We start from the raw sequence: 12,171 nt of genomic DNA on the forward strand, positions 1-12,171 counted from the left end.
ACACCCCTCGCACATCTTACCATAAATCATACTTTGAAATATGAAATTAAGGCTATGCAAAAATGAAATGATTATTAAACATTAAAGGGGACCTATTATGCTCCTTTTCACAAGATGTAATATAAGTCTCTGAGAATGTGTCTGTGAAGTTTCAGCTCAAAATACCCCACAGATCATTTATTATAGCTTGTCAAATTTGCCCCTATTTGGGTGTGAGCAAAAACACACCGTTTTTGTGTGTGTCCCTTTAAATGCAAATGAGCTGCTGCTCTCTTCCCCCCTTATCAAAAGAGGGCGGAGATTTAACAGCTGGCGCTTTAGTTGCTCAACAACAACAAAGCTGGAGAATCTCACGCAGCCAAAATTACGATTGTCTCGTTTTTTTCTCATGCTTGCAGAGAAAGGCTTGCCAAAACAAAGTTACTGGGTTGTCCTTTTTCATATTTTCTGGGTTGGTAGATGGACTGGGGACTCAATTATAGCACTTAAACACAGAAAAAGTCAGATTTTCCTGATATGTCTGTCCCCTTTAAGTTATCCATTAGTGTTCTGCGTGGAGTATAAATGCAGCAACATAGACCTTTATATCCCTTGTATATGTATAAGGTCTTCATTGTTTCACTATACGCCTTCATTTAAAACTCTAATGCAGCTTTTGTTTGTGTCCACTGCCTTCAGCAGAGCCAAAGCCTCATGGGTTGCGGGGTACTCTAGCAAATGAGAAATGCTCATGTGGCCTATCTGCTACTGAACAGATAATGTGCATCAGCCCACACAGGTTCAGATACAGAAAAATCAATGAAAGGAAATTTTATCAAACTAAAATGAAAGGCTTTTTATGACCTACTGTAGTTTTTGAAGAATTTTTGTTTTATAAAATTAAAAGATTATTTAATATAATTTGATTTTATAACAAAATCTTTTAATAATTATTTCTTATAATTATTTAAAAACAGCAATAATTTATCTGTGTAATATTAAAACTAAACCAAAGGGCTAGTTGTCACAAAAGGAACAAAAGTCCAATTAAACAAATGTGTGTTTTCTTTAGCATTGGCTTTGTGTGTTTGTTTCAAACAACAAAGCTTAAATTGGAATATTTTTATGAATTTTAGCTTTTCAGGTGTCAAAAGCAAGACTTGAGACAGAAGTGACAAAACTGAGGATTATATACAAAAAACATGCTGATAATGAATGGGGAACTTGTGTGTTTAAAAGTCCGGAGAGATGCTTCTGGGTAATGTAGTGTAAGGATGGACTGGGGAAACGTGACAGAAGTGGAAAATGTAATGTTGGTCAAAAACGTACATTTACACACAAACTGACCTCCAACCATTTTTTTTTTTTTGTAGCTCAACGGTCACAGAATGGAAAGCACAGGATTGTGGGATATCAAAGGCAGCGAAAGGATACATATATGCTGCCTTCAAAAATCGATCAGATGAAGGTATCTCAGGAGACAGGAAGTGAAGCTAACATTGGATTCGGACCTGCCTTGATGCCATCCAACCTTGGAATGCGTCCTTTGAAGGCAGAATTTTTAACCTTTCAGATGCAGACACCAAGACTTTTATATTGAAAGGGCCTGAAACAAGGACTTTATTTTTTTACTTTAAACAGCACCTTATAAGACGTAAGTGCATTGACTAGCGCTGTCATGGGAAATCCCCTTAACTGTTAAAAAGCAAAGATATCGTTTTTCTCAGCAGACATTAAAACTGATTTTTTTATTATGAATATACAATTGACCTGAAGACTATCAGATGCAGGTGATACACTCGCTTAGTCAATCTCTCTCATAATACTCTACATAATACAATAAGCCGATACTTTGTTGTTAGTTCTAAAGTGGCATTTTAGAATTAGTAACTTGATGCTTGAGCTCAACTGTTACTGTAAACTGTCAACTTGACATTTGAATCCGTGGCAGATGGAAGTACTTGCGCACAAAAGAAGGTTTTTAAAGACAATCCATTGTTGTTTCATATTTATTTACACACTTGTGTCGTCGAACTGTTGTATATATGCAATATCACACGAGGCCTATGGTCTAATCACAGCCGTGCTGATATAAAGCCATATCGCACTCCTACTCGTGTGATATTGCATAGGGAATTTCTGAAGAAGTGGACGTGCCTGCTATCTAATTGTAGTTATGCATGTCTTAATGTCAGGGTCGTGCAATGCCCTTGCTCATTTTAATCTCTCAGTGTTTATGAATGGCTCAAGTCCAAATGTCACACACCTACGCGCCTTAAATACAGGTAATCTGCAAGCCTTCCAAGAACTAGGCTTCCCAAAGGAGGCCAGTTCCTACTACTCATAAGGACAATTACCTTAAGAGACATTCTAACCAGCTATATAATCATTCAGATTGCCATTTTATTCTTTCAAACAAGCAGTGAAACGCAGTGTTTACTTACAGTGGATTAGGAGTGTTTGAGACAACATGTGGTTGTCATTGGCCATTAGGCAATTAGCACATCAAAATGATATCTGGATAAAGTCCTGATTTAAAAAGAGGTGCAAAATGTTGAATGACTAAGTGAATACATTGTGTAAGAGGGCAACACCATCAGTATATGCATTTTACAACATATTCCACATAACATACACACTATTAAAAATCCATTCAAAAACCCTCAATAAATGTACCATGTGCCAGTAATGCTAATTTTTAATATTGCATGTGAAAATCAAACTCATCCAGTTTGGATGCTCATTATGAAACACTTGTAGTTCATCAGGTGCATCTATGGACACAAACTAATCCAGGCGCATTACGAAGTAAGGATTACATGAGGGCGTACAGACGACAGATGAAGGGAAAGACAGAACACTGGTGTCTGAGGATGAGTGAACATAAATAGATTAGCCAATCAGAAGTGGGCTAGAGAAAGAACACAGCTTGGAAAAAGTGATAAACACACCCAGACTTCATATCAGTCCAATGGATTTCATTGGGAACAACTGAGAGGAGAGAGCTATTGCACAGATGACAAAATATTAAGGACTCCAAACTAATTACAGGCATTACCACACTGTTTGTCCAGCGACTGTCCCTCCTCTTTTGGCTCAACCTCAACGAGAGGCACTGGATCGGCTTCGGAGGACCAGGAAGAGGAGTTTGAAGAACAGTAGGAGATTGAAAAGGAGGATACGGGTAGCCATGAGAACTGCCAGGCGGGCCAGCACCATGGAGGTGCCCTCATTCTTGCGGCAGCTGGTGAAGGAAACCGAGAAGATGGTAACCTTCTTCTTCAAGGGTGGGCGACGGGAGTCGGGAGCTGATGATGACTACTTTGAAAATGAAGAGGACATAGGTAGACCCTACCTAGAAAGGCCCATTTTGGAGAAAGATATGGCAGAAGGGGGTTCGAAATGGGGCATTAATTACGCAATGGCCAGTATGCAGGGCTGGCGTGCCCAGATGGAGGATGCCCACACCTGCATGCCAGAGATGACCGATGCCTTGCCAGACTGGAGCTATTTTGCCGTGTACGATGGACATGCGGGGAGAACGGTGGCTCAGTACTGCTCCAGACACCTGCTGGATTTTATTCTCGACACAGGTACTCACCGATTTTACGTAGATTATCACTCATTGTTACTGTCTTGAGGATAAGGGATGAAATTTGTACATGTGAAGAGTTAGTGATAATGTGTTTTTCAGCAGTTTTGAAATGTAAACTAGATTTTTATATTTAAAGACGAAAATGTGACTGCCACCACAATATAGGAGTTTGCCTGATGACTTTGTTGACTTGTCATCACTAAGGTGTTCTAGATGGTTTCTAGGGTGTTGTAAGTAGCTAACTGCAGCTAGGTGGTTGCTTATTGGCAAAGTAAAAATAACTGTGAGGTATCATTCGTGTCTGTAACTAGGATGGACATTTAATTCAAGGTAAAAATCCAGATAAATTTACTTGAGATGCAACACTGTGAAAGATATTTTGATAACACTCGCGTCACATGTACTTACTATAGTATTAGGCATAATTACATTTTTAATTATAATTGCAACTAGATGAAACCCTAACCCCATAGTGCGTGTTGTTAATTAATATTACTCATTAAGTATTTGTATATTTACATGGTAACAAAGACACCTTAAAAAAAAAAAAAAGTACAAATATTTAAATGTGAAAAATCTGCCAGTGCGGTCAAGCCCAAAGAATACTTTTACATTTTTTAACGCGTACGCTAGAGTCGAATGCACAGCCTTGCAAAGTATACCTCATTTGACACGTACGTGTACACAGGGCTATAGTTGTACAAATGAGGGTACTTTCTAACCTCTTAGCACAATCTCTCGTCTATGTAGGCCTCCACTGTCGCTGTAGCTTGCATGCGTTCCGGTCTGTTCTGTTTATGCAGTTTTTCTTCAACTATCTTGTGAATCGACGCTCCCAGGGCATGGTTGCCACCTTGTGGATAAAATAATTACTGCAAAAACATAAATTAAATGCGCATGTGCAACCTTTGCGGTTACAAAAATCCGGAGGTGCACATACAGTAAGCGCGTACTCTAATGATAATGAAATTCGACCATCGAGAACGCGTAAAAAGTGAAGTATACTTTGGGCTTTAGACAAAATACACTTTTATCCTTTCTCTGTAAACAAGCCTTAATATCTTACGCTGTGTTAAGAAAATATATGAGCAATCTTAATAGTGATGCTTTCATAGCTAGCACCACTACATTAGCTATCTGCAGTTTGTTCATACTGGGCGAAAATCATGTTTTCTAAGAGAAATGGGACAAAAATACAAAATAGCACTTCTTATGAAGTGGCTTAGTTATCTTCTAAAGCTAGTTGTGTACTATGAGTTTTTCCAATGATTTTGAATCACATAAAGTAATGTAAGGTTTTACAAATGTGGCTCAAGGAGAAAAGTTCAAAGAAAGATTGTAAAAAAGTATATAAATATATTAATAAGTTATTTTTTACAGTTTCAATCAGCTTTCTAAGCATTAAGAATTTAATCACAACTAATATGATTCTATTAAATGATAAAATAGTGGCAACTTAATAAAAAGTAAATATTTTTTAGACAATGTTTTACACATATTTAGGTTTATATTTTTAGTCTATATACAATATATAAAGGTAATTTATTAATTGGAAGTCATGTAACAAATCTTTCCGATTGTAACAAGCTTTGCTCAAGTAGGGTGAAAGGCACAGGGCAGATAGAAAGACCTTGTTTCGATATTACTGTGTTGACCCTGTTATATGATTGTATAATCAGGCTGTGTGACGGTGGATGAGGATGTAGAACATGTCAAAGAGGGCATCAGAGATGGCTTCCTCGGCATCGACCGCCACATGCACTCCCTGTCCCGTAATGAGAGCTGGGACCACAGCGGATCTACAGCAACCGCTGTTATGATCTCTCCACGAAACATCTACTTCATCAACTGCGGCGATTCACGGACCTTCCTTTGCCGTAATAGTCATGTGGTCTTCTACACGGAGGACCACAAACCTTGCAACCCACGCGAGAAAGAGCGCATCCAGAACGCTGGCGGCTCCGTCACCCTGCAGCGAATCAACGGTTCACTCGCTGTGTCCCGTGCCCTTGGTGACTTCGACTTTAAGGAGGTGGAATGGAGGGCTCAGACCGAACAGCTGGTGTCACCTGAACCAGAGGTGTACGAGCTGGAGCGAACACCAGAAGATGAGTTCCTGGTAGTGGCATGTGATGGTGTCTGGGACGCCATCAGTAACGAGGAGCTGTGTGCGTTTGTGCGCAACCGCCTGCAGGTCTGTGATGATCTGAGGGAGATCTGCGCTCAGGTCATTGACCTCTGCCTCTATAAGGTTGGTATTAGTAGTGAGATGATCCCATAGGGTTGGCTAATGGCCAAATTTGCAAGTTCCAGTCAGATTGTCTGATGTCCTGGAGTCAGGGTGCACGGGTTTTTATTTTTAGCAAGGTACCAGGATACTAATTGGATAGGAAAAACATTTCAAACAATAGTATGCTTCATTGTTGACCACATTAGAATGCATTGAAAATACTCCAAATGTTCCATTGAGAACTTTTAACATCCATGGAACCTTTACATTACACAAAAGGTTCTTTATAAAGTACCCGGATTTTTCCGTGTTTGCACTGCAGCAACTAGGAACAATTTTAGTTCTAGGAACTCCTTTTGGGGGAACTAAATTAGCTCCTACTTCAGAGTAGGGTCTAAACCAGCACTATAGGAACTATCAGTGACATAAGTGTACATTGACTGGTCAAACGCATGTCAAACACTGGCACCCGGCATTTTTAAAAAGCTGTGTAAACATATTTACTTCACAAACATGGAAAACAGTGATAATGGCATTTACCTCTTGTCTGCAGGGTTGTGTTCTCTCCTCCGCCTCGATGATATATTTCAGTATCATAGGAGATTTCATCTCTCAGCCCCACTTTTTGCTCTTTCAGTCGGGTAAATTATGCGTTTACATTCCATCTCCATTATCACGAAACCCATGACACACAACAGACACAGCTCCGATCTCGGCATCCTCCATCCACCGGTTTTTAGCGTTTCTAAATACCGAGCTTAAAGACGCCGCTGTCGGCCGCTTCAGAGTTCCTATTCCCAGTGTGAATGCAACCAGGAACATGGCCCGGGGGAGAAATTAGTTTCCGGGGAACTATCCTAGTGGCTAGTTTCTATAACTGAGTTCCTATAACTATTCAGTGCGAAAGCCCCTAAAGGGAACACAAGGATTTTTTAGATTTTTTAAAGGATTAGTTCACCTGAAAAACAAAATTTAGTCACCCTCAAGTTGTTCCAAACCTGTATGAATTTCTTTCTTCTGCTGAACACAAAAGAACATATGAGAATGCCGGTAACAAAACAGCTGAAGGGCCCTACTTACTTCCATAGTATTATTTTTTCATACTATGGCAGTCAATGGGGTCGATGTACATTTAGGCGATATAGGGAGTACAGTAGGTAATCCAGTTTTGTTTTCTACAAAATATTTCAACAGATATTCTATCACAAAGTCTACACACAATTTTTATTCAGTGTTGTACAACTGTTTGCAGGGTCTGTTGCTGCTTTATCAATTACCAGTGTCAGTGTCTATATATTATTGTGGTCTATCACTGTTTTCAGGTTTACCTGCCCCTAAATGTCCCATAAAACAACACAAACTGTAGTTGGATGCTTTAAATGTTTCTCCCTGTCTAAGTGGGTAATTCTTGGTGAGAATAATGTACACTGGTAACATGCCAATAGTCAAAAGTCTGGTTCTGTGAAACCAAACAGTAGATGGACCAGAAAACTAAGCACTCTACCAAAATATATGAGAATCACTGCATCAGTATGCTTTTATTGTATGCTAGTCATTAGCGCATGAATAACTCTGATGAGTCCATTCTGATGTTAATCAATGTTGAATTGCCAGAATTACTGTTGAATCACTGTCACCTTCGACTGCTTTGTTATTTAAAATGATTACAGGCACTTGGGTTATGTAATATTATATAATGAGATGCTGCATGTTGAGGCGTGGAAGCTTACAGAGTGCATCACAGAATCAGTTTGACCTGTTCTATGGAGATACTGTTCTTTAAATAGAATGATTACAAGGAAGACAAGAAAAGAGCGAGAGGGGATTACGAGTTACTCAGACTTCAGGTTAAGGGATATTCAGGGTTACAAAGCAGCTACTCGATCAGGTCAAGAGGTCCTTTGCTTTATAACTAACATTAGCTGCCTGTGAACATTTATATGCATTACACTATACATATTAGTTTGTTTTAGTATTATTGTTCTACTTTAATATCATTATTATATTATATTATATTATATTATATTATATTGATTTTAAATTCTTAAATGTCTTCACATCTTGCAGGGAAGTTTAGACAACATCAGCATTATCATCATCTGCTTCGATGGCGCCCCCAAGGTGACACCAGAGGCACTGCAACATGAGGCTGAGTTAGAGCAGCTCATTGAGCAAAAAGTGGAAGGTAATTTGACCAATTCATTCGATATAAAAGGTTTTACATTATATAAATAAGACACAATTATAAAACAAATTAGATTCGATGAAAGAGCCATCTAAATAAAAGTCAAACCTTTTTACATAAAAGTATATTTTCTTTCACATTGCCTAGAGATCATTCAAGTGATCAGATCTAAAGATGAGGAACCTGACCTGCTCTATGTGATGAAATTTCTGGCATCTGAAAATATTCCCGGCCTCCCACCAGGTGGAGGAATCTCATGCAAGTGAGTAATACTGGACAGTAACATATGATATTACGATACACTGCAAAATGATTTTCAAATCAAAATTGCCAATGGGGTCAGAAAATTGGGTTGTTTACCCTTTGAATTAAGTTAATTTTTCTGACCCCATTTGCAGATATTTATTCTTGTTTAAGCACAAACATTTTTTCAGAAAACAATGACTTAAATCATACTTTATTCAACTTAAGTCATTTTGCTCAGGTAAATGTATTCTGATTTAAGAATGTTTAGATATTTTAATAGAAAACAAGATCAGATACTAAGAGAGATACATGTTTGTGTGAGTGTGTGTGTGTGTCTCAATCTCTGTTTTGTTGTCTTTTTTTCTATATTAAAGGAGAGATTGCATAATTGCCGCATATCAGAAATATGCAGCAGCCTTTAGATCTCTTGAGCCAATGGTATGTGTTTGAAATTCATACATATATGTTTAAGCCATACTGAATAAACTATTAATTCCCCCACATTTTATTTTATATGATTTTAAGGTGTCTTTAAAGATAAATGGTAAATGTTCATTTTAAGAACATCAATAAAAATGCTGATAAAAATACTCTTTCTTCATTTAAGGATATTGGCGGATCTGATGACTCCACCTAGTGGCCGTTACCCCTGAAGATGGAATCAAGCCTTGAATCTCTGTAGATGTAATAATTCATGTGAGGACGATATTTGTGTGCCACCTGCTTTACAGAGGTCAGATTGTTTAGCCAAACTGTTCCTTTTTAAATCAATGTTGTGTATTGTACACATAGAAACAGGAGGTGTTTTTATCAAATACTTTCATAAAAGTGGCTTTTGCACCAGAGGAACGACGGCAGTACCCGCTTGTTGGCATGTTCGCACTGCAGGAACTGGGAATGATTTTAGGTCTTGGAACGTCTTTTGGAGGGACTGAATTAGCTCCTACTTCAGAGTAGGGTCTAACCCAGCACAATAGGAATGACCAGTGATTGGCCGAATACCATAAATGCCATACGAAACACCGACACTCGCTATTTTTAAAAAGCCCTGTAAATACACAGTTTACATATACTTACTCCACAACCTAACTACACGAACAGGGAAAACGGTGATAGATGGACTGATGCCGAAGTCCAGGCACTTCTCAAACTTTACGCTACAGAGTTGTTGACGTTGTTGAATGCCGCGCTTAAATGACGTCACTGTCGGACGGCTTACGTCACTTTAGAGTTCCTACTGGCGGTGCAAATGCAACCATGAAAATGGCTCTATAGGGGAAAATAACTACCCGGTGCGAAAGCCTCTAACTACACTAGTGTATTTTTGTTTTAAAATGAAAACGATCCTCGTCTACACTGGCATTTCAACAGCGTTTCAGAAACGATCTCCGTCTACAATACACGACATGTCACATGACCGTTCATGCACACAGGGCATGCGTGTACAGATGTAAACATTGCCTCTTGCGCATGTTGGCAGCTGCAGTATTAAAAAAATGCAGAGTTTAACTGCACAGTGGCTGCTAAAAGTGACAACAAAGCCAGCAAAGATTGCAGTTCAGTCTCCATGTTATTGTTTACACGGTCGTCAAGAATACGCAGAGTGAACGTGGGCAGCCACGCCATCATTTTCAAATATCTCCATTTTGGTCCGTTTACACTGAAATGCAACCCTGGCGTTTTCAAACTAAAATGGGTTCTGCAGCGTTTTTGAAAGTCTACGTTTTTGAGGGTCGAAAATGCCGGAGTAGTGTAAACGACAGGCGTAACCGTAACAAAAGTCATGTGTTTTAAAACGAAAACGCACTAGTGGAAACAGGGCCTCAAGGTAAAGCATTTAACATTGACACCATGGAAAGGTTCTAATGAAACATATAAAGATTTCACATTTGTTTAAGGTGAAGTGTGTAATCACTAGTGTCATCAAAAATAACAGTTATTTCAAACACTCCACTCATTGCCATTGGTCAAACAAATAGATTTCCCCGCCCCAAAATCACGCCATTGGTTGAACCACTGTTGTCTTGTAAGACTAGAAAGACCATTAAAGGTGCAATATGTAAGAATTTTGCAGTAAAATATCCAAAAACCACTAGGCCAGTGTTATATATTTTGTTCATTTGAGTACTTACAATATCCCAAATGTTTCCAACTATTTGTAAATCTTGAGAATTGCAATTTTAACCAAGGCTCCGGGATGTGTGAGGAGTCGCCTGTCAATGGCGTCATACCCGTGTTACCCTCAGTTTCCGGTTTTATTTTGTAGGAACCATGGAAACACCAAAGACACTTTAATATATATTACATGTTTTAATAGACAAGGGAACAACTGTTTTGATATATTTATAGACAGAAAACTAATTATTGTTATATAGCTCAACACGTTTAGTCTTATTGTTTAAATCTAATTTTCTTGATTTTTTGCTGGTACCATGCTTTACCACGCCACAGAGAAAAATACTATTTTGTGAAGTAGCTAACATAGCATAATCAGATGCAGCTTTATTTTTAGTAACAGTAAGAATTTTCTCCATCATATAATACATTTGAAAATGAATTGCATGCCATTTATCAACACAAGCCATCCAGCATTTATTAACATGATATTCTAAAATCGATCTAGCTTACTGAAGTGTGCAACAAGTGTCTCCCAGCAGCCACCGCGCGAACGCACAGAGTAACATTATAACATAATTTTCAACACTCTCAAATGTATCTAATATGATAAACAGAGCTGCGTTACCTCATACTCATGACCGGAAAAGCGGAAGCAGCGCCGGCGACTGTGGCATAATAAAAGTTCCGCTGCTCACGAGGCGTGTGTTGCAATCGCTCCAGCGGCCTCGTTCAGCTCCCACAACACTCGGTCCTGCTCTGCTTCATACTACAGTAAAGTTAATAATCGCATCCATGAACATAATTTCTTCCCGAGTCCTATCCCGTTTCTTTTCCACCGGATGTGAGGTGAAGACCACATGTCCCAAGATTCCGCGCTCAAACTTGGCCTCATCAAGACTTGTTTTGAATAGGCCTCTAGCGACCTTTAGCGGACAGAAAATCCTACATATTGCACCTTTAAGACGATTGACTATTGAACAAGTCAGCATGAAATGGAAGTTGCAACCATCTTTTCTTCCCTATTGTGACGTATATCCAGGCTTAAAGCAAGTAAAGTGGCTTCTTGCATGAGAAAAATTTTGTCCATTGGGAATTAATTGGATCGTTAGATCATTATCATTTGCAATTACAAGAGCACATGATTTAAAAAAAAATAATAATGATGTGCACAGATAAATCATTAATAATAACCACTTCAGTATTAAATTAAAAAATGTCCATTTTTATTTCATGGTGGCTTTAAAATGCGAAAGAAATAAAATCATATAATAAATGGTTTACTTAATTGTCTATCAACTTGTAGCTGAGCTAAGAGAGACATTATCATTAAAAACACACATATCACCTTTAAATTAATGTACTTTGTTAGTTTTTAAGTAACACTTTTCTAAATCTACTGAAATAATTTTATGTAACATTGCAGTTACAGGTTGACTTCACAATTAGCATGTTTACAAACAAACATATCTAAGATACTTCAATGTATAATTGTATTATAAATATGTTTCTTGTATTTGTTTATGAATGTTAAGCTCTGTACTTACAGAGAACATAGACTTACATAACTGAACTTGTACACAGCATCTGTAAAACTTTATAAAGGGTTCTTGAACTATAAATGTACTTGTCTCATTTTATTTTATTTTTTTTATTTTTTTTACTAGAGTACACCTACCAGTTTTACAACAAATAAAAAAATAATGATGTGAATGAGGACCACTGTTTTGTATGAGAGAACTGCCCCATGTCATTTTATGTCTATTTTGTTATGAAATCATACATGAATAGCTTTGTGTTAAATATGTAAATTAGTGATAA

General features: G+C 38.1%; 1 protein-coding gene across 1 annotated transcript; it reads left to right on the top strand.

The window, feature by feature from the left end:
• The first annotated feature begins 2,987 nt into the window (after nt 1-2,987).
• ppm1na (protein phosphatase, Mg2+/Mn2+ dependent, 1Na (putative)) lies at nt 2,988-11,929 on the top strand. Its single transcript, XM_051862358.1, has 6 exons — nt 2,988-3,572; nt 5,254-5,825; nt 7,872-7,989; nt 8,137-8,251; nt 8,610-8,673; nt 8,843-11,929. Exons 1-6 carry the CDS (start codon nt 3,170-3,172, stop codon nt 8,870-8,872), a joined length of 1,302 nt encoding a protein of 433 aa, XP_051718318.1. The 5' UTR covers nt 2,988-3,169; the 3' UTR covers nt 8,873-11,929.
• The last annotated feature ends 242 nt before the right edge of the window (nt 11,930-12,171 follow it).

The sequence above is a fragment of the Ctenopharyngodon idella genome, chromosome 15, assembly GCF_019924925.1.
Source record: "Ctenopharyngodon idella isolate HZGC_01 chromosome 15, HZGC01, whole genome shotgun sequence".
In the NCBI taxonomy this organism is placed as follows: Eukaryota; Metazoa; Chordata; class Actinopteri; order Cypriniformes; family Xenocyprididae; genus Ctenopharyngodon; species Ctenopharyngodon idella.